The 27,791-nt window shown below is 43.4% G+C and overlaps 3 protein-coding genes across 5 annotated transcripts in view; 2 read left to right on the forward strand and 1 right to left on the reverse strand.

Annotated features, from left to right (window-relative positions):
* The window catches only part of LOC119433544 (protein Jumonji), a 115,115-nt gene extending 100,098 nt beyond the window's left edge, over positions 1 to 15,017 (reverse strand). For all 3 annotated transcript variants that reach the window (XM_037700809.2, XM_037700801.2, XM_037700795.2), the window contains exons 1-4: positions 14,476 to 15,017; positions 6,348 to 6,535; positions 5,187 to 5,371; positions 2,976 to 3,280 (exon numbers count right to left, since the gene is read on the reverse strand). In XM_037700809.2, the coding sequence (XP_037556737.1) occupies positions 2,976 to 3,280; positions 5,187 to 5,371; positions 6,348 to 6,535; positions 14,476 to 14,562 (765 nt within the window). In that variant the 5' untranslated portion in view covers positions 14,563 to 15,017. The remainder of the gene's footprint in view (positions 1 to 2,975; positions 3,281 to 5,186; positions 5,372 to 6,347; positions 6,536 to 14,475) is intronic.
* The window catches only part of LOC119433473 (putative sodium-coupled neutral amino acid transporter 7), a 531,279-nt gene that overhangs the window by 442,606 nt on the left and 60,882 nt on the right, over positions 1 to 27,791 (forward strand). The gene's annotated exons all lie outside the window — the stretch shown is intronic.
* The window catches only part of LOC119433564 (GPI transamidase component PIG-T), a 47,703-nt gene continuing 35,148 nt past the window's right edge, over positions 15,237 to 27,791 (forward strand). The window contains exons 1-4 of the mRNA XM_037700819.2: positions 15,237 to 15,438; positions 16,614 to 16,791; positions 26,172 to 26,400; positions 26,638 to 26,724. Coding sequence (XP_037556747.1) covers positions 15,249 to 15,438; positions 16,614 to 16,791; positions 26,172 to 26,400; positions 26,638 to 26,724 — 684 coding nt within the window. The 5' untranslated portion in view covers positions 15,237 to 15,248. The remainder of the gene's footprint in view (positions 15,439 to 16,613; positions 16,792 to 26,171; positions 26,401 to 26,637; positions 26,725 to 27,791) is intronic.

Genomic DNA, 27,791 nt, shown 5'->3' on the forward strand with positions numbered 1-27,791 from the left:
TGCTCTGGCTTTTATACAAAGGAATTGTTAACAAGCAATAGCTGCTTGAAATGGCAAGTTTTAGTACCCGACATAGGCATCTTGCATATGCAGGTAGAAGATTGCCATCATTGCAACTCAGCATTTTTTCTTGTAGTCTGGATAACAAGGGACCCAAGAGGTGTATAACAAGCGACTTCACCACGACAGTGATAGCAATGAAAACAGGAAACAGCATGTCACCAAATGCCCATAGAGTGTTGTGTTCATCAAAAGAGCATAGTACGATATTACACGGCACTGCACATTATTTTAAATGAAGACAAACAGGGCAAGACTGGCCAAATAATCAATTGCATTGCCTAAATCGAGACAAATCTGTATGCAGGGTGTTTCAGAAAATGCATTCAAGATTCCTTAAAAAGGGAAGATGCAACAATTAAGTAATTTGCCCAGGATTGCTCTTACCACAGAGGTAAGACTTTTCAAAAGACTCGAGGCTGTAATTATGTAGATGATAACTATGAAAATCAAACTAATTACCATTTCATTGAAAGAGCCAGATGATTGATGCCAATAATACACTTGAAACCCATCATCCAAGAAGTTCATAACCAGCTTCAGACATGCAAAAACCTGCTCATTTCAGCAGCATAATGAATTCCAGACAATTTCGCCAATAAAACCAAAACAGAAATATTGAAGAGTGTAACTGTCAAACCCTTAGCAGACACCCATTTGTAGCGCGAGTGTTTACACCTTACCGTTGAGCAAGCCAAAAGCGAGCAAAATCACAGCTTAACAAAGACGCATGCTTCATTCTTGCATGAGGGCCAGGCATTGAAAGTGACATCATTCATGAGCACCTTCTAAGGGCGTGCCAGCTGCACTCTTCAGCAGCTCAGTTTCGGTTTTCTGAGTGAAATTGGCTGGAATTGACAAAGCTGCAGAAATTAGCAGCATCAGTTTTTGTATGTCTGGAATCGGTAATGAAATCCTCGGACGACAGGCTTGACGTATTTCTCTGGGAATAACAGCTAGACTTGTTCGGTTGAAAATAATTACTACTCCGAGTCATTTTAAGATATAGCATGCCTCTGTGATAAAAGCAATGCAGAAGATATTACTAAATTATGACATTTTCCCTATTTGTAGGTGTTTTTCTGGAACACCCTGTATAGGCTGGTTAAAGAGCATAAGTTATCCACCTCATGGGTTCATACAGGAACTGGTGCCTCTGCATAACAACTGTGGATCTCCTGGAGCAAAATCATGCAGAACAGCCCTCATTTGCACCAGCCTCTCCCTCAAGAATACAATAAGTGGTGCTATATACCTCATATTCAAGCAGAAACAAAGATTCAATAATTTATTAATAGTGAACTCTTAAATTGAATATGAATCGAGTAGCAAAGAGTATTTGACTCATATTCAGAAATTTGAATGTTCGCGTACCCCTAGTAGTTATTCCGATAGATTAATACACAATCACTTAGGTGTGAAATACAGAAGTGAGCCCATCTAGTATTCTGTCATACAGCGATTTCATGCAGAAGGGAATACCTGTGAGGCTGAGCTGCATTTTGCTTGTACACTCTAAGGTATAAAAGGAGACAAATGTTTGTAAACCATTTGCAAGTCTACCGTAAAATTCCGAGCAAGCGCCCCCACCGGTGCAAGAGCCCCCCCCCCCCCCCCCATAACTTCACTGCCAACTTCAAATTTCTGCGCCGTTCCGGGAAAGCGCCCCCACCCCTCCAACCCCGCTCCGCACCAACACTGGCCTGCCACATCTAGACCCCGAAAATAATGGCAAATTCGGTAAATCGCACCGGTGCGCATCACGGTGCCCCAATGAGCCATTTCATCGAATCATGGTCGCACCCGGCGCCCCTAAGTCCCTACATATTTTTTTCTAGGGACTTAGGTGCCCCAGTGGGCACACATGCACATCGGGGCAAACTGCGGCTGGCGGTCTGTAGTTCACGGACCGCCAACCGACGGCGAGATCTGCCTCTCACACAGCACAGAGGATTTCCCTGCGGCACAGCGACGTGACCACTCGGCGACAGAGGAGTGGTCGCGGCTACGCTTTGGCGTCGCCGCTGCTGATCACTCACCACCGATATCGTTGCTAGGCCTTTTCCAGTTCATTTCGAATCTGTAGCAGACGGCGCTTCAGAACGAACCAGCAACGTTCCCAAGCAGCAATGTTTTGTTACCGTCGTTGCCGCTTTACCCTCGCCTTGCAATAATTTTTACACGATGAAGAAAACATGCTGATATTTGCGGTGCCACCAGCTGCGATGCGAGCATGGCCGAGCCGCGGTTCGCTGTCCGCCGTCGGTAGCCATGCACTGCAGCTGAGCTTGACTTGTATCGGAACTCTCATTAGTGCTAAACATTTCACCGTGGACATGGTTATTAATAAAGTGAACATTACGCGTCACTTTAGTCTAGCGGACATAATTTTGCCTGGAATAGAAGCTGCATAACCAATGTTCATTTCGCCGGTCGCGGCGACACGTTGGTGCAGCGTCAATGCGCTCTTTCTGTAGTTCTTTTGGTGGTTTTGAGAGTGATAAACACCACTAACAAATCTTTGGCTTAATAAAGTTCATGTTCAATAAAATTTTAATGCCATTTCCACTGCGCGTCTTTTTTTTTTTTTTGGCGGGAAAATTTTGTCGTTGTCATCTTGAATTTTGGTGCCGTTCCGGGATAGCGCCCCCCCTAACTTTGCCGGTAATTTCAACTTGCTTGAGGGGGGGCGCTTGCTCGGAATTTTACGGTAGTTATTTTGAAGCCTACACAGGCAGTGTGAAATCAAGAAGTGAAGCCTGACTTTGAGTGTATTAGAACAGCAATGCCATCCGTAATTTTCATTTTCACTCAGAGTGCCAGAAAAATTTGCGTTTTCATTGTCTCATGGTTAACTCACTTTTGTTGCAAACTGTACATACAGCTACCTAAGGTGCACTGACAAGTATGATCACCTTCACTGTAGCAGACCGGCTGGCTCTATGCTCGGCCCCTTGCTTTTCTTCCCCATTATCGAGCCTCAAGGGTCGTCGGTCCTGTTTCGACACACGTGCAGAAGTGCGCTGTGCCAGACTTCGCAGCTCAGCAGTAGTAGTTCCCCCATGTGCATTTGCATTGGCTCCCCTGTCTTTAATCTCAGCACTGGTTGACGTCAATGGAGCATCAAGGTCAGGACTGCTACTTCGATCCGAAGAGGACGATGAACCAGGAAAAGCTGTGCCACTCATAAAGTCGAGTGCGGGTGGAAGAGCACTTGTGCCTGGAATAAACACAAGTCAGAACAACTTTATGCAAAAGCATTGATAATTATGTGTACACACACTTGTGTGCACTTGTATAAGTGTTTGATAAATAGAATCATAATGCAAAGAGTATTTACTCCAAAAATTCGGTCTTGTTGGTTATTCCGGACTTCATAAATGCACCGTCAAGCTTCCCATAGATCTAATGCATTTTCGCGACTATTTTTCGAACTAATTTAGGCCCCATAGTTCGATTTTCCGGACTAAATCACTCGTTCTGAGCCACGCTACCCGGTCTTGGAGGCTGCCATGTTTGATTTTCCGCCGGCTTGCACAGGCTTGGCTTCCAGTGGGCCACTCTATAGCCTCCAAGATTGGGAGACGTACGCGCGCACCATCCCCCAGTCTCCGCCTTTTTCCTTTTTCTTCATTTTTTTCGGTCACCACTCGTCCTAATCCCTTTGCAAAATCCGTTTATTATTATTATTTTTTAAAGTTCGGTAGCTACTTTGCACGTGGTGTGTGCGCTTCGGAGACGTGTGCAGCTTCCCATTTATTGCATTTGTGTGATCAGCGCCACATTCTGTGCCTTTGCGAGAGCCAAGTGGTGCGAAACGTGACCTTCGCGATCAGCTCCGGCAGCGCGCCATTGCTGGGTCATTACAGAGGTAGCAAGATTACACCTCATTACTGGGCTACGCGCCGAATGGGACGGCCGGAGAGAACAGTGCACTACCAGAACTGATCACGGAGGCCACGTGCAAAGTAACGAGGCTCGTTTTTTAGATCTCCATGGCGATCTCCGCTAACGGAGATCGCCAATACAGTGACGCTCTTGTCGACTGTATGCGGAGAAGACGTTAGTCTTGCACAAATCCAAGCAAATCTGATCGCCTCCAAGCGTAGTATGAGGCAGGGCATTATTGAAGATTTTTTTTACCACTCCAAGTCTAATAAATTTTCTTTTTCAGGGTGAGCGAGTTTTTCGGACTGTTCAACTTTTCGGACTATTTCTCAGTCCTTGCGAAGTCTGGATAATCGGTTGGCGACTGTATAAGTGGGCCTGCCTGAGTTTGATTTTCGTGAATCTGAGTACGAGTGAACCTGGCTAAGTAGAATTTTGGTGAGTCTGAGTCCAAATGAACCCGGCTGTACAGAATATTGGTGAGTATTAGTAATCTCGGCGGAGTAGAATTTTGGTGAGTCCGAGTGAGCCTGGCTGAGTAAAATTCTGGTGAGGCTGAGCCCGAATGAGCCTGTCTAAGTAGAATTTTGGTGAGTCTGCAACCGAGTGAACCCGGCCGAGTAGAATATTGGTGTGTCCCGAGTCCAAATGAACCCAGCTGTATAGAATATTGGTGAATCTGAGTTAGTCCGGGTGAGTAGAATTTTGGTGAGTCCTAGTGAGCCCAACTAAGTACAATTTTAGGTGAGTCAGAGTCTGAGTAATTCCTAAGCAAAAAATATATTTTGTGAGCGAGTTTGAGGGAGCTCGATTTATTTTTCCGACCTATGGTCACAACAGCATAATACTAAGAGTCAAAATTATTAATACCAATTCATCACTGTTCTAGCTTTTCATGCAAAATAACGAGAAAATTTGAAGCCTTTTTTGCAAACAGGCGCAAAAGTGTGAGTGCACAGTATTATATTCAGTGTGTTGCTTCTACCAGCCCAATTAGTCATTGTGTCTTATACCACATCAAAAGTCAATCATGAGCTACAGTGCTAGTTCATAGTGCAAGTTAATAGCGCAAGTTCGTAGTGCAGTTCTTGTGCATAGTTCATAGATCAAGTTCATATAATATAGTGTTCATTCAAAGCTGCCGCTTAAAAATTTTTCAGACACGTTATTGCAACTTTGCAATATGAAAGCCAAGAGCAGTAAATTCACCTCTGAAGCAACAGAATGTAAATACTCACCTCTAAGGCAAAGGAATGTAAGGAAGTCTTCTGTTTTCGGTCTCCGCTTGCAAGGCAGCAGTGTTGAAGGTTGGCTCACTGTCTCTCTAGAGTCACGACATGGTGGCAGAAACTTGACTGGCGTTGGCATGGGACTGCTTGGGTTGGAACCCTGAGCAAACTTGCGTTGAGCATGTACCTTTATCCTGCGCATAATACAGTTATCAAATGAAATGACCTATTTATCACATCTTCCCTGTTTTTAAGAAATTTCAAACAAGTTTTCTGAAACACACAGTATGCTCACGTGCAGCAGCAATGCCTTTTCAGAAAATTAATGGTGGTCAAAATTTTTTAGGTGGAACAAGTTGCAAGTGGCACAATAAATCTCTAACAGTGCACAAAAATATGCTGTGGCCTACCAGTGACCAACGGCACACCATGAGAAATCACAGAGCATCTAGTGTAGCATCAATTACGAGTGCCTCATGTCCAGGCCTAACTGTTTTATAAAAAATCGTAAATGGTGCTGCCTTCATAGACTGGTAAACACAACAAAGAAATAAGGTGGTCACATTCTTCTACAATTGTCCAGGCAAACCATTCATGTGATTAATTTCCAGTCAATAAAAGTTTACAATGCTGAATGATAACATCAAAGTCTTCATAACCAATTATGGCCCAGTGCTACATGGCTCATTGGTGTGACATGCACTGACGCCTCTGAATAGTCAAGGGTATTTTGAAATGCTGCCAATGAACACCAACTGCAAAAGTGGCGTCATCGCTTTGTGACTTAAAAGCCACTATTCTTTTTTGGTGTAAGTGAGCACTAAAAGCTTTTACTAAATTGTTATCCACCAGTAGATCAAGGCATGCTTGAGACATATACATATAGTATCTCGCCAATGCCTGAAGTGTGGCCTGATCAACAGGTCACAATCCAGCGGAAGCAGAACTTCGTGAGAGAACTCTTATAGTGAATGTGTTATTGACTTATTATTAGTAGAATTATCAATTCCATATTGACATATGCGAAACAATGCTCCTGAAAATATGGCAAGAAGACAACAACAGTAAAGCAAACAAATATTAATCATGGTACCCATAATTATCTTGTATTAAAGCTGGCAGAGTCCTTTTAGCTAATAATGATAAAAGCATGACTTCAAATGAAATTACCTTTTAGAATCGGTGTCAGTTGCCTTTTTTGTGACAACTGCGCTTGTGGAAGTTTTGGGCGTCTGCTCCCGGCTATCTTCTGATGTATTCTCATCCAGCAACCGAGCTTTTTTGGTTTCATTGAGTGAAGCATACAGCGCCTTCTTCAGCTGCTTCTCTTCCATCCAGTGAAGACCATTGCTGCATCCCTAAGAACAAAAAGGAGGCATTATGTTACCTCCCTTCAAAAGCAAAGAAAAATATTTGTAAACTCGTGAAAGCCCCCCCACACCCCCCTATTCTCCTTCCGTAACAAAAATCATTTCGGTAAAGCTTTCTAACTGAAGATATTATCAAACAAAAAAGTTTTTGCAAGAACATTATGATACTGTTTAAACTCAGGACGTCAAGCAAAAGTACGCATTCCAGGATTCCTCATCATCAGCCTATTTTTCTGTCCAGTGCAGGACAAAAGGCCCTCTCCCAGCAATCTCCAATTACCCCTTTCTTGCGCTAGTTGATTCCAACTTGCACCTGCAAATTTCTTCATTTGATTACCCCACCCAATTTCCTGCCCTCTTCGACTGCACTTCCCATTCCAATGAACTTAATCTGTAACTCTAATGGTCCACCGGTTATGTGCCCTACGCATTGCATTGCCTGCCCAGCTCCATTTTTTTTTCTCTTAATGTCAACTAGAATATCAGATATTCCCATTTGCTCTCTGATCCACACACCCTCTTCCTGCCTCTTAATGTTATGCTAACATTTTTTGTTCCATCGCTCTTTGCGCGGTACTTGTTCTCGAGCTTCTTGGTTAACCTCCAAGTTTCTGCCCCATATGTTAGCACTGGTAAAATGCAATGATTGTACACTTTTCTTTTCAACAACACTGGTAAGCTCCCAGTAAGGTTTGATAATGCCTGCCATATGCACTCCAACCCATTTTAGCATTACTTGCCAATAATATCCACATGCTTGATCATATCACCCTACTCCCTGAACCACCTGATGTTCTTACATTCAGTTTTGTCTTACATATGGCAACATAGGTTGGGTGACAAAGAATTTTCCCACATAAAGCAATGAATAGCACCAATGAGCAGCAACAACAACACCTATAAGTTCAGTTCAGTTAAGTTCAGATAATATCCATCTATCCACCCACCCACCCCAGCCATAAATAACAAGCACCGGTGTGGAGGTACACCCGCGAGCAAAAGTATACGGACCACAGGGTTGCCGAAAAAACTGAATTTCTTCGTAATGAACACGCCTAAACTGAAATTGACGAGTACGCTGGAAAGTTCGCAATGCCAAGACCGCAGCCGTGGCCTAGTGGTAGAGCGCCCGCCTCGGCTGCGGGAGGCTGTGGGTTCGATTCCCACCGCCGCCGGGCACCCACTGGTTCAAAAGGGTACAAGCGTACCCCGGCCTGGCGTTGGGCTTCCTTCAGGGGTGATACGCTTGGGAAAGGAGCCTGCACCCTGAATTCCCGTCGAAACGAACGTGAGTTGGTTTCGACGAAACCAACGAAACCAACGGCTGCGGGTTTGCACCCGCAACAAGGCCTGCAACAACTATAGAACACAGCCGACAGTGTGCCTGCAGTCCTGAATTTCAAGTTTCATTCGCAGGCAGTTGAAAAAAATCAGCTTTTTTGCGCAATCCCTGGTCCACATACTTTTGCTCACGGGTGTAGATATATGACAGACTGCATACACATTAGAACGCAATAGATTGTGAGTTGGTATCTTCCTTAGAATGCAGAAATGACACTCCACCTCCAATGACAGCCTCCAGTGTGCACTTAAAAATTCACCAAATGAAAGACCCATGTGCCAAGTGCTTCACATGCAGGCACCCCTATATTGAGTGAAGCTAGCTAACAGAGCCAATGTAATGAAGCTGAATCCAAAGGCCATTGCAAAGCTCCAGTAGCACCTACTGTAATAAATATTACTAAGAAGTCACCCATGCTTTGCTTTAAGTAATACATCAGCGGGGGTGTGGGAAATGCAAATGGGTTTTTTCCAAGCTGCTTTAATTATAGTTACCCCCCCCCCCCCATGTGCTTAAATAAGTATAAAACCCATTAATTGTACTTTAAAGAACCTAAATGACATTTTTTTGGAAGCAAATAAATGTAGACCCTTTCAGTGCACCTTCAATCTGTGACATTTGTATATGTGGAGTTGCTAGCTAAACCACGCACTTCATTAACAGATCTAAAGTTCAGTGTCCCAAAAAGTTTTGGTATCCTGCTTTTTTTTCTTTTTTTTCCAGTAGCTTTTAACTCCATAATTATGGTACAAAACCTAAGTTCTTTGAGAGCACCACATAAATGAATCGCAGCATCTTTTATGTGACTCGTTCAAAACATGCACCAAGCGCAGCGTAGCTTCGGACATGAAAAAGGAGACTAGTTGCATCACAAAGAAAAAGTGACGGTCGTGTGAATTGAAGGCCACACAATAACTGTGTTGCCAAAATCGCTCTCGCAATTGCATGCCTTTTCCTGGAAACAATGAAAAACTCGGTCTCCCTTCCTGTCTAATCTAGTGCTTAAACCTTTGGCAGCACAGGCATAGAGTGTAGGTAAGTATGTGTAGTGTCTACTGCCTGGTACCGTGATACCACCAAAGCAGGCTTTGATGACATGAATAGTCTCCTTTTTCATGTCCAAAGCCACAATGCACATGGCATACATTTAATTTTTGAACTGGTTGCATTACGAGGTAACATAATTATTTATTGTGCTCTCACGAAAATGAGGCCCATTGCTTAATTACTGGGTTGACAGTTATCCATAAATAAATAAAGCCAAGACAAACATTTTCTTTCTGTACTGCTTTAAAAAAGAAAATAAAGCCCTTGGCATGTATGACCCCAAAGATACATAGATGATGATAACAGCCATGTCAGAATGCTTCCACTATTTATTGTGTTCTGCTTAATACTAACTCATAATGATATATTAGGCATCAGTTTAACAGATCACTTTCACTACCAATGTTTCAAAAAGCTTAAAGACCACCTTCGGAAGCATGAAATTCAATCATTTATGGTGCCCCATCTATGGCAGTTCAAATTTTTGCACCCGCAACAAGGCCTGCAACAACTATAGAACACAGCCGACAGTGTGCCTGCAATCCTCAGCAGCATTGCACAGAAATGCACCGCAGATTATCTAAAGAGCTTCATGCCCCAGTCCCAGAGATGTGACAGGACACGCAACTTGCTCAGCGTGGCAACAGAGCCCCACCCAACAAACAAACTTTGTTTCGCACTCCAAATAGGCTGCACATGGTAATCCGTAGTAGCTATAAAATTGTTATGCAAAAGCCAGCCTATAAGATGTAGCACACTTTTGTATTGAAGATGTAACACAGTTATGTATTGAAGATGTAGCACACTTTTGTATTGTCACATCAAGGCAGAGCCAATTGCAGGCACGAATTTAGAGGCCACCTGCAAAGCAGGCTGCACGACCTTTACTTGGGGTGCTTAGACATGCTGTGATTAGTTCATTTGCAACATGTCTAAGAGTAGTACTACAGAGGCATACAAGAAGGCCATCACATACATCATTTTCATTTTTTAATGTCATACAGACTACACTTTTAGCTCAAAAATGAAAAAAAGGAAGTACCATGCAGAAAGATGAGCCCCACCATGATTTCTGTACCACATTCATAATGGCAATATTAAACTTTTGTAATGAACCATGACCGTTCAAACTGTTACTTTGAATGTTAGCAAATTAATATTACTGATTAGCTAATTAGAACAAAAAAAATGCACTAGCAGCTTCTCAACACAACAGCTTACCAACACATATTGGTGGAAACATAGGTGAGCGTTGGTGCCATAACTATAAAATGATGAAACCAGCTCCTGATGATGTCCTAAGTCCTGTATATCATTCGTAAACAATACTCAACCACTAATAATATGATGATTACATTGCATCTGAATGTAAAAGAAAACAAAATACAAATTTACTTTGGCACACTGCATTACGTTTTCATGCAGAACTTACTGATTCTGCCGCTAACATCACTACACCACAATTTGCAAAAAATGTGGTACCCACAGTCTCTTTGAGTCGCCATGCAGCAGTGCCAAGCAGATCATCAACTTTGAGACTGCCAGTGCCAGATAAATCTTCTACAATGAAAGAGGATGTATCAACCTAATAGTTCGTAAAACATCTTAGGGAGCACTAATTAACAACATCAACACATGTTGAGATAAACTAAGTTGACAAAAAGAATGCCAATGACATCTGCCCAACTGACTCTACAAGGATGCGGCACAGACTCAAGATTGCATTCCTTATAAAACAGCTTTCATGGCATGCTCCTGATGGTTACCTACATCTACAATTATTTGTAGGGATGCTCAAACAGTGAAATTTCCAAATCATATCGAACATGAATACTTGGGAAAAACGGCCTCCAAATATTGAGTATTTTATTTTTAAACACAGTGAAATATGTAAAGTGTGGGTAGGGTCCTCGAAGAAAAAAAGGTGTTTATGACATTATTTACAGGTACATTTAAATGCATGTAATGCTGTTTGCAAATGAACGCCCGGTCAACTGACTGGGTTGCAAATGAGGAAGTTATCTGGCGCACTGTGACGACGACAGTATTAAACAAAAAAAGAAACAGCACATCACCAGATGAACGTAGGGTGTTGTTTGTTCAAGGAGAGAAGTGTGATACTGCTGCACCACATCTTGTTCGAAGGGCCCCTTTGCAAATTTAGGTTACACACCTAAGAAGTTGTAGGGCGATGGATGTCTAGGGAGCGCCTTACTGCTAGAATATTTCAAGCAGGCTCATTATTAGAAGAGATAGGAGAAATCAAAATGTCGTGCTGCCATGCTGTCAGGAGGAGAGCTTCCCTTCCAACACAGATACTCAGTCCTTCCGCATTAACTACCATCTGCAAGCGACCTTCCTTCCCTGCTTTCTACTATACAGAAACCAAGGGACCACGTCGCAAGCCCCAGGTCCTTATTTTTTATTCTTTTTGCTGCACAGTGCACTCCCACTGGCAGTTTCATGCGTTCTGCATTGGATAATTTACCGAAATCATGTGCTATAATTGGCGACGTAGGAGGAAGTGCCTCTTACATAGAGGCATTTGTGTGTGCAACCTTGGTTCTCTGACAGGAAGCAGGGCACCCTCAAGAGGAAGGGAGCACAGGATTCTGTTTGAAACTTCAGCTATTTTTGAGCTGTGCAGCAGCTTGATACTTTGCACACAATTGTCACCGGGTGATCTATGCGCCACGCTCATGTTTGCAATGCCTAAATCTGGTGAGGGGGGCCCTTTAAAGGGATGGTGCAAATGGCCATATAATAAATTGCTTTGCCCAAATAGAGACAACCAATTTGTATATATAGGCTGCCTAAAAGTGAGGCATTCACAATGAATGACTGAATATTATTGAGCAGAAGCTATCAGTCCCATGCATTCCCTCAGGAACTGGTGCCTCTGCGCAGCAATCACAGCTCGCCTGCAGCAGAATCACATGGAGCGGTCCTCACTTCCACTGTCCTCTCTCCTTTGAGACTCCAATAGGTGTTATCCCTTACATATTTGAAAAAAGATGTATACCATATTCGGCAATCTTGAATATTCCCACATACCTAATTATTTGTCATGCTGACAGTAAAAGGGTCACAAAAACACAAGAAATAGTCTATGCGCCATGCACTTGTCATACATTTGTGGTGCATTAAACTTAAATATCTGACAATATTTCTAAGTATCATGTACCCTCAGTACATGAGACATACCAGTAGTGCAACACCTCATGCAAACTGCATGACATGCAGACGACTTCTCTTACTGCTCACATTTGCGAACGAAAGATAGTGCACCACATATGAAAGGTAGATTCAGGTGTTTCATGTAATTCGATTTAAACTGCAACTTAAATGTTGCAAAATATGACATATTTATTACATAGAAGGTGTTGCAGATCTGGAACCTTTATATTACCGAACGAGCTGAGTGACATTTCTGCAAGCAGCAGCCACAGTGCGCCACCTGTACTCGCATTCAAAATATAGTACATTGCATATTGGACGCACAAAGGTGCACAAATAATATGTAATTTGATGTAACCTTACGTCCACAAGTTGGAGTTGTAACACATGTACAGTAGAACCTTGGTAAACAGAAATCACTTGAACGGAACAGCCTCTAAATTGATTAGTTTTGTATATGGTTAGTGCAAAAAAACTTGCAATAATCAGTACCAAAATTTTCACAAATCTCTCAACAAAACCACTAAAGCAAGGTTTAAAAAATTTTTCAGTAAGAGGCACAATCTGAAATAAATTTTTTGTGACACCTGTCTTCCGTCCAGAAAACCGCAATGACAACAAAGCTCGAAGAGGCAAAAATATGACAAATTTTGATGCATAGAATGTACAGACCTGGACAGCTTCATGGCACCGCTACTTGCCCCATAGATGACCAAAATAAGGTCAACCGAATTTTTGAACGCCTCACAGAGCATTGTTCGATAATTTGGACTCCCCCTGCACAACCGCATGTTCTTCCGGCACAGAGTGGAGCAGTAAGAGTTATGTTTTCATTTTGATACGTCGCCTGCACCTCCATGAAATCGAAAGTAGTGAAGCCTAGTCAATTCAGTGGCCATCGACTGCGCCCAAACCACTAGACAAACTAGCCGCTACATTGGCCCCTTCATGCTTAACATGTCAACTGTGTTAAGTGGGCATACAACATATAGTGCTGCACCTCTTCACATTATTTTCAGTAAACGAAACTCCTGTTAACCGGAACATAACTTTCCGGTCCCTTGAGGCTTCGTTTTTAGAGATTCTACTGTAGTTACTCCAAAGAGAGCATAGCAGATCAAAAGCAACTGCACTGTAAAACGTGCGGAGTGAGACTTCTCTGTCCACATGATTTCCATTAGCATTGGAACTTAGTGCTGTGTGTTGTGTCTCATGTGCCTGCCGTGCCATTGTGTCTGCGCTAAATCAAATTAGATGATGACCTACCAACAAGCCCACATGGCTAGCCTCACTAACTTGCATAGCTCCCACAGCGTTAAAAATTATGGGGTTTTACGTGCCAAAACCAGTTCTGATTATGAGGCACGCCGTAGTGGGGGACTCCTGCAAATTTAGACCACCTGGGGTTCTTTAACGTGCACCTAAATCTAAGTACACGGGTGTTTTCGCATTTCGCCCCCATCGAAATGCGGCCGCCGTGGCCGGGATTCGATCCCGCGACCTCGTGCTCAGCAGCCCAACACCATCGCCACTGAGCAACCACGGCGGGTCTCCCACAGCATTGCCTGCCAAGTATGAAAAGGAGTATAGAAAGTTCTGACACAGCGTTACCACTTATTACTGCACTCGCCACTTGCCAGATAATATGCACCATATATTCCACAGTACATGAACCTGAAAGGAGCACAGATAAGCCAGTATGTGTAGAGCTGGCAGATGGTCAGGACAGTTAACAGTAGAGGGAATGTTATGCTATAACTTTGTATTATTGCCACTGCCAGAAATGGATAACTTCGCAGATGCATGTACGGCAAAAATAACAATCCAGTCAAAATATGACCAGAAATTGAAACATGGGACAGTTCACATGAATAGACAGGAGCCTCTCTTGGTCTAAATATAACACAAGCTCCGACAGCAGCGCTGCTCTGATCACCAACTCTACTCCGACTGCCTCATCAAGCTGCTTACTCGGAATGATCACGTATACAGTCTTTCGTAGCGGCACCTATCTCCTAGCAAAGAATACAGAGATGCAAATAGCGCCTGGTGCAGACATTCTGAGAAATACAAAACATAAGTACGAAGCAACGAGGAAGAGCAATGACCAACGATGGGCAGTTGAAATGCTGCGGACAAGGTTACCTCGCTTTTAGCGTACTGGCGACACCACAATGTAATCACAAATCAAATAATGCACCTCTCGCCACGCCACGTCTACTGCCTGCGGTTAAGCGTGAAAAAATGAACCATTCTCTCTTCCTCATTTTTTTTTTTTTTTTTCTTTCTGGGTTAGGTATGCAGGACGACGCTCGGAGTATCGTCCTACATTCCTTGACTTGAACAGAGGAAACATATTTACCAGTCCTTTTGTAGAAGCATTACGCTTAGGTCGCTGCGATGTTGCCGAGTAATCGGACAGCTGCCGTTCTTTGAAAGCGGACTTCATATTTCACCTTTCACATTCACTTCATTGTTCCAACCAGAACCAACTCGTTTTGTCCGTCGCTACTCACAAGGAGTTATGACGTTTTGCGCGCAACATTTCACAGCCAAAGATCGGCAGGGCTGAATCATATGCTCCTGAGTCACGGTAGCAACAGCAAAACTGTCCAGCATTACCCACGAACGCGTTTTACCGACGCGGTACCAGGCGGCATTTCCAGTGCAAAACGCGCGCACGCACCGACCCAGGGAAAGGCGGTCGTCCACATCAAACTGTCTCGGTGATTGTTACAAGCACTTCGATCAATATCATTCCTTACACATTGCTGCCGTTTCAAGATCACTTAAAATTCGACAGTGAAACACTTCACCGAGAAAAACACAGTAGCCACTGGAACAAAACAACTTCACGCACAGCCATCGCACAGCACGCGCGACATGGTGCCTGCATTGGTTAACAGACAGGACGCGCAGTTCTTGCTTGCCGCCCGCTGCTTCTGGCGATCATGTGAACTCAAAGAATAGTACTATATTCCTTAATATTTAAATATATTACTAAAATTATTAATTCTAGGTAAACTTTATTGTAACAAGCTCAGTTCTTTTAGCATTATTTATTAGCCTACTAAAATAACGCTTTGCTAGTTCTGCTTTTCTGTAATGCAAGCCGGCTGCCGGCATTGTTTGAAAATGGCGTCTGCCTTGAATTTTTGTTTGTGGTGGTTGTGTAGCTTTCTGGTCATTCAGTACAGTATATCTAAGGACCAACACAGTGATAGTTTCACAGAAGAACTCTTCATAAAACCTTTATCTAGTGGTCATGTCTATAATTATTTTCTTTTCACAACAAGATGGAACATTGACAGAGCAAAGCAAACATGTAAGGATTTATCGTAAACTATTACTTCCCGGCGCAAGCAGCACGGTTAATGTTACTGGTTACGTCAGTGTACTAGTCTTGAACTACTTGCGTTGTGGAATGCAGAAATGCGTTACTGCAAAATTGGTATCGGTGAACCGTTGCTGTGCGAAAGTGTCGATTGTTGCTTTCACCTATTGCTTACACACCCCTCATCTTTATGTGGAGCCAGTAGACATTATTAGCAGGATACCAAAGCATTATCTTGCCGTGTTCTTCCTGCTTTCTAATCACTTCTTGTGATATGGACTGTGGCTGCAACCAGACAAATTTGCTGTCAATTTGTGAATAGCTGGCGTTCTTGAAACCGGCCCCTCTCCTACCCCTAAGAAAAAAAACAGCTATTAATTTTTGGTTGATAGGCATCACTTTTTACATCACTTTTATTTTTCATGTAGATCATTATAACTTGTACGATCGCACGTGTACCTGTGATATGTCTGTACATTATGACTGCAGTACCTTCATAGATAACTTCGTTCGATGCGCAGGCCTGCGTGGCATGTAATCAAGAGTTTGAGGAATGTGTCACTGAAGCACTCAAAATTTATTGATGTCTCAAAAACGTAATTTTCACTTGGTCAGTGACTGCAGTTACTTATATTGCTAATACATACATGCATGTTGTAAAACAGCATGCATGTGTGGACCCTTTGCAATACCTGGGCAGCAAGAGTTCCTTAATTGTGCTGGAATGGCCACCTTCAAAACAAAATTAGGTGCAACGTGATGTCTTTTACTGGTGTGGTTCCTTTCCATAGATGCCTTTTCCTCTCCTGAAGAGGCGCATTATCTCACCAGTATCATTCGTGGGGAAATTAAGAGATGAAGTGTAGTCTGGGCAAGCGAGCGTGCAGCAGATGCATACAGCGACCATGCACGCACATTAGAAGTAGCCACTGTTGACCATATTTGAGCTTCAGCACCTTCACCATGGCAACTACAAAAGGAATTGCCCTGTACAGGGAAGCTCAGTTGCACATTTTGCTAGTGCCTTTGCAGAGGCCCTCTGAATTAGACATTCTTTTTCATGTGTTGCTTGCATAATGTGCTAACTTGCCTCGTATAAGAGGCAAGCCCCAACCACTGCAGCCTTAAAAGACAAAAAATGCACCGATTTACTTTACCATGTGCAGTCCAGCACTTCCGGCTCTTTCCTCTCTCCCTTGGTGAAATTGTGAGCCAACAGCGGGTCCAGGAACTACACCTGTCCTTGACACAAGGCCGCTGGCAGCATCTCAAGTGGGGCTACCCTTTTCAGGAGGCACCACCCGGAGCTCATCTTTGGGCTTGGTTTGCCCCTGACACCCTGAGGTAAGGTTATTATTGCTGAGACAGCATATACAAAATACTCGCTTTGCAAAAAATTGACTGGCCATACCATGTACAATCAGAGCTGGCTCTGCATATTGGTTATTAAAGAATGTTATATGGCCTGTTAAATAATAAAATAAATAATTTAATCAGGATTAACTGTATAGCATTTATGAAGATGGTTAATTATATTCCTTTCTTTATGACCAAAATTGTGCCTTGTCCTTTCTGGTTTTCCTTTTTCATCCGTGTTCAAAGACTTGAGCAGCCACTGAAAGATTCTAAACCCAAAAATTTTCAAGAATTTTTAATACGCAGCATTTTCAGGATATGATCTGTGTCTCAGCTGATTGTTTATCTCAGATTTTACTGCTGCCGATATCATGGCCAGAGTATGAACAACGATGTCATGCACTGATGCTGGTGCAGGTCTCTCGGGTCTTGCCACAGTAGTGGTCTAGAATACTCTACGCTAAAATTTCACACAGCTTTCCTATGAAAGACTTGTCACCCAGAGCAAAGCAGAACGAGCAGCAATGCGATGCTGTGTTCAAGCCTGTCACTGCATAGCATCATCATTGACTCATGACCATAGGGACTGTGTTTATTTGAGTGGCCGAGCCTGTATGGGAAATTCTAGGGAGGATCACAGTGTGAGTCTATATATAATGTGCGAAAACACCGTAGAAAGGAAAGGCTGTTCTAGCACCAAATACAGGCATAAATAAACTGTAAAGAGTCCAAGCACATTCTGAAGCATCAAAAATGGTTTATATGCATGAAGAACACCATGAAGCATAACATTGTTTTATGCAGCGAAAATTGCCATGAGTCTGCACCGACTCAGCTGTCAAGGACACCACTCTAAGGTGCATGGGCAGTCGGTGCAGTACTACACCGACTCAGGGATCAGCCCATGCACTTTGGAGTGGTGTCCTTGACAGTTGTAGGTGGTGCTTTTGTTCAGTTGAGTTCATGAGGCATTAGGTGTCTGCAACGCACTCCGCTTTTATACAGATTTACATATACAGTCAGGCCTTGTTAATTTGAAGTCGCATAATTCGAACCAACGGATAATTCGAACTGGCCCATTGGTCCTGGCAAAGTGATGTGTATTTGAATGGGGGAAAACTCTCCTTAATTCGAACCTGAAACACGCCACCGTTAATTCGAACAAGAGTGCCTGTCTGCACAGACTACTTTCCGTGCAATCCCAAGCCGAATGCCAAAGTTTGACACGTTAGCCGCCGTAGCGCCGCAATGCCGTAACCATGTGTTCACTCTGCAAACACTGAAAGGCGCCATGTTTAAAATAACCATACGGCCTCGCATGCTTGCAAGGGCGCCGTCCTTTTCTGTAAAATGGCAGCACGGTGCTTTTCCGGTGAGGAGAATTCAGAGGCCGCGATGGAGCTTGTCAGTAGACTCCAGTCGATACTGTTAGAGTCGCGCTGAAAAAAGATCACTCAGGCACAAATTACAGATTGTTGGAAGGCAGGATCTGCGGAAATAAACGCATTTTGAGAGGTGACGTGGCCTCGTGTTCCTGCATGCGCGCTGCCACGATCCATGGAACGATTGGTGCTGCGTGCAGTGGGCTGTTCGGACCCGAAAGTGCGTGCCTGCTTCTCGGGATACCCATTTGTCCATTGCGTATGCCGTACTTGTGCGGTACATAATTGTTGACATTGTGCTCCTAAAAACATGCAGTAGGGTCTACTTTATAGCGCATACGTTTGTAATATTGGTATTGTGAGCTGTAGTACCGCTACTAAAAGGGACCCCTGCTAGTTCGAACTTCAGTTAATTCGAACAGATTTTCTATCCCCTCAGAGTTTGAATTAACGAAAGCATGGCTGATATGGTGGAATTTGTGGCTTATGGAACATTTTTTTACTTGTTGAACCTTCTGGCATTAATGCCCCGCAGGGGCGTCTGCGTAAGCAGGCGTTTGGTGTGTTGCAACAACACGAACCCGAGCACGTGGGGGTTGGACCCTCCCGCGCCTAACCGTGCGCGGCTTAGCCGTGTCCGGGGAAAAGGTGATCCTGGGGGTTGAGCCGATGCCGGATGTTTGGACCTTTACGGCCCCTTGGCAGAGGCAACACACCTCTTTGGCCTCCACTTCACGTAGACGGCACCCCCGGACTGACCCACCCGGGGGAAATCGGTAGTTGCCTTTTCCTGTCTCTCTCTCCAATCTTTGTCTTTTTCTCCCGCCTTTTCATCTTTCCTGTCTTCTTTTCACTTCTTAGTTCCAAATTTCCTGGCGGCAAGGGTTAACCTGGTGTAATATATCCAGTCTTGGGTATAAATATATTAGGTTATAGCGGCGATGCATGGCTGGCGACTTCAGGTATTCTTCCAACCTAGTAGCGTCCCCTTGTTGGGTGACCATCGACCACCGAACTTATGAAGGCTTACATGGCAAATCCTTTTCCCCCCATCCAAGATCGCCCTCTAAATAGAGGGCGCACCGAAGCACCTTTCCAGTTCTTTCTGAAACAAAATGAAGACACCTATCCAAAGTACCATGTCCTTCACAGTGAAGGCAACACAGCTGTAAGAAAACTGTCACCATTCCTAGTATCAAAATGCCTAGTAAACACAATTGGACATGGCTACAAAGCCTCAAAGATGGCAAGCGGCGACCTCCTCCTCAAGCTAACAAAGAAAAATCAACTCGAAAAGCTCACTGAACTCACCAGTATTGGTGACACTAATGTGACAATCTCTCCACATCACTCGCTCAACACAAGTAGGGGAGTAATATCAGAAGAAAATTTCCTGAACCTCAGCGACGAAGAGCTCCTTGAAGGATTCCAAGATCAAAACGTAATTAGGGTACAGAGAATTACACTCTGACGAAATGACCAATAAATCCCCACAAAACATGTGATACTCACATTTGGAACCAGCACTGTGCCTAGTTCACTCGACGCAGGATACTTGAAAATCAACGTCCGACCATACATACCAAACCCGAGGCCGTGCTTCAAGTGCCAGAGGTTCGGAAATGCATCACAATCTTCCAGAGGAAAAGATACATGCGCAAAGTGTAGTGCCAACGACCGTGCTTCTGACAACTGCAATGCTCCTGCACAATGTGTCAATTGCAAGGGAGACCATCCAGCTTACTTACGGAGCTGCCCTTGCTGGAAAAGAGAAAAAGAAATAATTTCAATCATCATAAAGGAAAGAATCTGATTCCATGAAGCGAGGAAAAGGCTAGGGCACTTACCTCAAATTAGCTATGCCAGTGCGGCGCGGCAGGGGGCAGCGCCAGAACGGCCCACAATGAGTGTGGTCGTGGTGGAGCCACCAGCCCCCTCGGCGCATGCAGCCACCCCTGCTCCGCCATCCAAGAAGGGCCCGTCAACCTCTGGGCTGGTGGCCCCAAAGGTTTCGTCTCCCGAGGCGAAGCTTTTAAGACGAACGCACCGCTCCCAAGAGCGGATGTCCAGCACCCCCCCGCAAGAGGTGATGGACGTGACTCCTAGTCAAACGGCGCCACCAGCGCGCAAGGAGCGTCAGGAATCTCTCGACCGCTCCAAAAAGAGAAACCCCGCATCACGGGGCCCGAAAAGGGCTCTGTAAGTTAACTCTCGCATATTAGGCACACAGCACAAACCTCTTCTGCAATATGGCTACACAAGTATTCCAGTGGAATGTTAGAGGAGTTCTACACAATCTAGATGATGTCAAAGAACTTATCCATAAACTAAGTCCAAAATGCTGTGTGTTCAAGAAACACACCTAAAATCCACACAGACACATTTTCTTAGACACTATGTCATTTTTCGGGAAGACCGCGATGATGCTCTTACATCGTCTGGCGGTGTGGCTATAATTGTAGATAAAGGTGTTGCCTGCCGGGAATTAAAACTTCGTACGCCCTTAGAGGCAGTTGCTGTCCGACGGGTGTTGTTTGACAAATTAGTCACTATCAGCTCTATATACATCCCTCCCAGTTATCACCTTCATAAAACCAAATTCCAAAACTACATTGATCAACTTCCGGAGCCATACATAGTTGTCGGAGATTTAAACGCACACAACACTTTGTGGGGAGACTGCTGTTGCGATGGAAGAGGGCGTTTAATAGAAAATTTCCTCTTTACCTCGGATGCATGTTTACTCAATAAGAAGGAACCGACGTATTATAGTGTTGCACACAAAACCTACTCTTCAAAAGACTTGAGCATAGTATCCAGCACACTAATGCCATGCCTCGATTGGAACGTTATTAAGAACCCCTACGGAAGTGACTACTTCCCGATAGTCATAAACATCACAAAACAGCCTGAATGCTCTCCACATGTTCCCTGATGGAGGGTTGAATCAGCAAACTGGGTTCTCTTCAGAGAAATCACGGTATTTAGCTCAGGATGACATAGCTGGTTTTAATATAGACGATGCTGTAGCTTACCTGACTAGTTTCATAACAGAGGCTGCCGCAAAATCCATCCAACAAACTACCGGGCTAGCCAAAAAACTTCGCATCCCATGGTGGAACGAGGAATGTAGAAAAGCGCGGAAAAAACAAAACAATGCTTGGGGATTTCTTCACAACTCTCCAACTGCCGAAAATCTTGTCAATTTCAAACAGGCAAAGTCTCAAGGCAGAAGAACATGTAGACGTGCTAAAAGAGAGAGCTGGGAGAAGTACCTTTGCAGTATAAATTCTTACACAGACGAGAGAAAAGTGTGGAACTGAGTAAACGCATTAAAAGGACGTCACGGCACAATTATTCTCCTTGGTAAACACATAAGGTGATAGCCTGGAAGATCAGGCTTACTTCCTAGGTGAACATTTTGAACACATGTCTAGTGCATCACACTACACAGAATAGTTCTTGAAGTTCAAAGAACGTGCAGAGCGACAGCCCCTTGAATGCAGATGTGCGCGAAACGAGGCATACAATCAACAATTTTCTCTTGCTGAACTTGAGGCATCTCACAACTGTTGCAACAACTCAACACCAGATGGCGATCGTATCATGTACGAAATGATTAGGCACCTGCACCCTGAAACTCTAAAAACACTATTAAGTCTTTTCAATACCATGTGGGCAGCTGGTTATACTCCATCTTCGTGGAAGGAAAGTGTGATCATTTCTATACATAAACAAAGCAAGGACCCATCTTTAGCCAGTAGTTATAGGCCAATAGCATTGACATGCTGTATTTGTAAATTATTCGAAAAAATTATAAACCAGCGCTTGATCTGTGTGCTTGAAAGCGGCAAAACCCTACACCCCTTCCAATGTGGTTTCAGGGAAGGTATGTCCACAACAAACCACCTTGTTCGTATTGAGTCTTATATTAGAGATGCTTTTATACATAAGCACTTCTGTCTCTCAGTGTTTCTTGACCTAGAAAAGCTTACAATACGACATGGTGCTACGGCATTCTCCAAGATCTTTCGGCGATGGGTGTCGTGGCAACATGTTAAACACAATCGAAAGTTACCTATCTAATCGCACATTCCGCGTAAGAGTGGGTAATGCTTTGTCTAGGCCCTTCACCCAGGAGACCGGTGTACCGCAGGGGGGCGTGCTTAGTTGCACGCTATTTATTGTAAAAATGAACTGCCTACATACAGTCATCCCACAAACAATGTTTTGTTCCGTTTTTGTCGATGATGTCCAAATAGGCTTCAAGTCATGCAATATTGCCATCTGCGAACGACAAGTGCAGCTTGGTATAAACAGATTGTCCAAATGGGCAGATGAAAATGGTTTTAAAGTAAACGCTCAGAAGAGCACTTGCGTACTCTTTACAAGCAAGAGAGGTGTAACGCCTGTCCGAAGTATTGAAATCAAAGGAAATGCGCTCTCTGTGAGCAGTGAGCACAAGTTTTTAGGAATCATTTTAGATTCTAAACTCACACTTATTCGTCATCTTAAACATCTGAGGACAAAATGCTTGAAGACAATGAACCTTTTAAAACTTCTGTCACGCACAACATGGGGCAATGATCGAAAGTGTCTGCTTAACCTGTATAACAGTCTTGTCCACTCACGCCTTGATTATGGATCAATAATTTATAATTCTGCAACGCCAAGTGCATTAAAAATATTAGACCCCGTTCACCATCTGGGTATCCGTCTCGCGACCGGTGCTTTCAAGTCCGATCCAGAGCCTATATGTAGAGTCGAATGAGTGGTCACTTCATCTCCAGCGATCATATAGCAGTTTTACATATTTTCTGAGAATACACGCGAACATCGAACATCCTTCTTATTCAACAATAAATGATGTTACTGCTGCCACACTCTTCCATAACCGACCTGCAGCGAGAAAGCTGTTCTCTTTGCGTGTAAGAAACCTCAGTGAGGAAATGGGTGTTCCAGTTTTTGAACAGTGCCCTATGGCTCCAGCGGAACTGTTACCTCCATGGCAGTGGCAGCTCATAGATTGTGACACATTAAAATGCATTTCTTAGAACTCCAATCCAAGTACTCGTGTACAGAGTTTTACACAGACGCTTCTAAATCACGTGCTGGGGTGTCTTATGCAGCCATCAGCCCATCGTTCTCGGAATCCGGTGTACTCCACTCGGAAACAAGTATCTTTACGGCTGAGGCCTATGCACTTTTGTCAGCTGTAAACCATATAAAGAAATCAAAACTTCAAAAGACTATCATATTTACAGACTCCCGAAGTGTCGTAAAAGCCTTGAAGTCACTCTGTAAACACAAAAATCCTGTACTCATTGAGCTCTATTCCGCTCTATGCAGAGCGTATATATCTAAACAGCATGTTATTATATGCTGGGTGCTGGGCCATAGAGGCATTAAGGGTAATGTGCGAGCAGACCAAATGGCCACATCAGTTACATCGCAGGCTATTAACCCTACAGCTGCTGTTCCTACAACAGATTTGAAGCCTTTCCTGTGAAAGAAACTGTGAAGCCACTGGCAACGCTTGTGGGACGCTGAAAGAAATAATAAGCTTCATTTGATAAAGCCACAGGTATGTTTCTGGCCCTCCACTACAAAAACACGGCGCACTGATGTCCTATTCTGTCGGCTCCGAATAGGACACACATATGGCACCCACAGTTTTTTGCTGACGGGTGATGAACCACCAACCTGTGGTAGATGTGGTGAGAGGCTAACCGTTCTCCTGGTTATTTTCCTTTAGCTTATCGCTGTCATGTACCTCTACACCCCAATATGTTTCTTGGTGAAGAACCGCTGTTTAACACCAAAGCAGTCCTCAGTTTATTAAACAGCGGGGTCCTGCATGTTATAAGCTCAATAAATTCGTAGCACATGCTCTCTCCAGAGGATGCCGCTGTGATAGTAGTTTTGTATAAGCACATGCCTCCAGGCCCTTGTGTTTCAAGGGCTCTGTTTAGGCAGTTGTGCTTCTTGCCAATTTTTTATTTGTGTATCGTAGCATTATTTTGCAGTACATTTTTCATGGTCATAGTGCACCTCATTACATATGCCATAATCTTATTACATGTAGATCTTATGCATTTTACAGCAACTAATTTTGGTTCCCTTTACAGCCACGTCTCATGTACTTCTCAGAATTCATCACTCAACTACGAACTCACTAACACTGGCATGGTGCTCTTTGGCCATACCTGGCCCTTGCGCCACTAAACAACATACATTCATTAATTCATTCTGGCATTAATGGAAATCCTTTTCACCACCTGCGCCATGTGGCAGTGCCTCTCTAACGGCCTTACTTCCCGGCTGATGATTCCATACTTGCGGTGACTCAAAACTTCCCCAGAAACATGCTGCCCTACCTTGGGGGAGGATAGTATACTGCTGCATCAAGTACAGGGCACCTCTGGTATCTGTAATAAACTAATCTGGAAATTATCATTGGCGAGGGTAGCGGCATTCATTTACGTCATGTGCTTAAGTTTTGGTATGTTGATGCTGCTTCACATTAGCCATGATGACTTGAATGCATAAAATGGGTCTCCATGCTTACATGTGTGTGTGCTTGTGTCTGTGCTTGTTTCCATCTATTAGTGCTCGTGCATGTGGGTTACGGGTCAATGTGTATGTGCAAGAAGAAAAAGAGGAACCCAGGGGCTCGATCTTTCTTAGTTACAACCATATGATTTGTATGTGCTCGCTGCTTTGTTCATTTTATTGACACACACCTGCACTTGGTGCTCCTTTTCTTTGGTCATGAGGAGACTGGACACACATACAGTGCATTTCACATTCATTCATCAAAATTCAGTGTCAGGTGCCATATGATAATATCAGTCAAGGGGCTCAGAAAGCTCAAAGATGTCTAAGCAGTGATTTTCATTCTTTTCAAAAAAATCTCACCATTCTTGCATCAGTTAACCTGGCTGGCTTCCAAAGCGTTTGCTACCCTCCACACACACTCTGCCACTTTAAAGGGGCCCCAAAATATTTTTTGAACATGGTAAATAAACCAGACCAGAAGCAACACAGTGGTGTTGTGAACACTTGAGCTATATATTACTTGCGCACTGCAGGGGATGCACTTTGGTCACGGAATGAAATGTGATGAGGAAAGTATAGCACACCATATGTGTATTTACATAAGAGTACCATGTCATATCTCCCTGTTAATCTGGTCGCTAAAGGTGATGCGAACTCTGATTTAAGTGAACGGACCAAAATTACGGCGATGTCACATGAACAACACTTCGTGGAAACGAAAGTGTGCACATTAGTTAACCCTAAATTGACATGTTTCATTCCATGAGCACTGTACAATAGAGCTTAAGATCACTCATGCTTTTCTGTGGCTTTTTTGAATGCCCACCATCATTCAGTGTACCTGATGTCACAGTGGGGAGAGACTTTATTACTATTGACCAGATTTCTTATTATGTCAGTATAAATCGTTATTTTGAATAAAGCTAGAAAATTGTCAGCAATGCTATCGTTCTTCATATTAATTTCATATTAATATTAATTTAAATGCTCCATTCCCAAAGTGCATCAGGCAGTGTCATGACATCAGCCAAGCAGTGTCATGACATCAGCGGCTTGAGCTACCACAAATATGAGATGATTCAAATGACGTGCATCTGCATTAGCATTGAATGTTGCACTCAGCCAGACCAAGTCATACCCAAATTTGGGCCTTTATCACCTATGAAAGAAGGTGTCTATACACATGTTCACTTGGTAGGCAGAAAAGGAAATGTCACTCTTATCATGCATGATGATGAACCTGGGAGTTAGAAAATTAATGCAGGATCATGTTTTTGTTACATGGGTGATATCAGACAGGTGCCATGGTTGGCACAAATCTTGTTGCCTTCATGTGTCAAATGGTTGGCCACAAAGTTACACATTTTCATCTGCTGCTGTTTTGAGCTACACTTTTAGTTGTCTCATCAAACTTTTTATCTGTTTCAGTGTTTCCAGTGCTTGGAAGAACTTGACAAATGCTTTGTCGGGCCAGCTGTGTGCATCGCTCAACTTTGTTGATGATACAGTGACTGTGAGTCCCAAGCGATCTTTCCAACCTCAAGGATGGGTTCGCTCAGCAAACTCATCACTTCTGCGGTATGCTGCCTTGCCACGCGAGTCTGTCTGCACAGAGAACTTGACTCCATGGAAGAAACTTTTACCATGCAGCAGCAAGGTAAACGCTCTTTGGGCTGTCACTGCCTTGCTTACTTGTTATGAGTAGGCATTTTGTGATGGATATGCTGTAGAAGATCTGGTGCACTGTGTCTGGTTTTCTTATGTTGTTTAAAATAAGCAAAGCAGTTTTATGGTGAACAGTGGTGACCTCTGATCACTGTTTTCCTTTTCTACTCACTGTTGCTAACCAAAAATTATTTTATTTTTTGACTAACTTTTGTCCTGTTCATGGCAGGCTGGACTTGCAACATTGCTGCATGCCCTGCAACTGTTCACAGCGAACTACATGTCTCTGGCTCTAGACCTGAAGACTGTCTGCCAGGTATGTGGAATAGTAATACATAAGAATAGCTACTGCCTTCATGGGGAGAAGCACCACTGTAGGTGGTCATAAATGTATAATATACCAACAATTATTATGGTGTTATAAAAGAAGTTCTTCATCAATAAAAATTAGCATATTGCATAAGATGAAGGTGTGAAGATCATCGATTCAGTGCAACAAGAAGGCAGTGTACAGTAACGCATATGGTAGTAGTTTCATTGCACTTGCCTGTGCTTTCAGGGTCTGGTACAGCACAAGGGAAAAAGCACTTCCACATTCTTACAATAATTAAGGCAATAATAGAAACAAAGGTGGTCATGTGGTGTACCTTGCCCATGAAGGAAAGTACAAGTTCATGAATTTTCCTGTATTTTCATAATGCTTTTAACTATATTCTAGCTCATTAGACTTGTTTACAGCACGTGTCTAGGAAAACTGTGCAACTGCTTTGCATCAAAAGGAGACATTGAGTCAAAGAAGCAGCAGCACACCGCAAGTTTTTACTGCTATTGCACATGTCTAAATGTCATGAATAACTACTCTACCAATTATTGCAACCAGTTTCATTTTCAGCAATATTAGTTTCTTTTCTGCCTTTTTTTTAAATTCTGCTTCCTTTGGCATATTAATCCAGCTGTGTCCTTTATGTAATCCCTATGGACCCACCAACAACCTGTCAGCACAGTCGGCCTCAGCAACGTTTGAAAGCAATGACAGTTGAAATCTTCACTCTGCATTGAAGTGAATGACCGGTGGCGTGGCCTAAACAGTTTTTCTGAGAAATCTTCACAATCAGTGTCATCATGCTGCAGCAGTTGTACAGTAGTTAACAAGACTCAGGTGTATATTGCCTGAATTTCTGCATATCTTTCCTTTAACTTTGCTTTATTCACCCTAAAGTAGTATCTTCTACTCATTTTTAAGGCTCAGTGCAGGCTTGTGAAATAAGTTAGTGAAATCGGTACTGAACCAAGACAATCCATTTGGAAACTGTTTAAATTATATATTAGTCTGATATCTTTTTACTGCGTTCCTGTCTTCTTGTTTATTTATGTGTCTCCATT

This window comes from Dermacentor silvarum, chromosome 1, assembly GCF_013339745.2.
Source record: "Dermacentor silvarum isolate Dsil-2018 chromosome 1, BIME_Dsil_1.4, whole genome shotgun sequence".
Taxonomy (NCBI): Eukaryota; Metazoa; Arthropoda; class Arachnida; order Ixodida; family Ixodidae; genus Dermacentor; species Dermacentor silvarum.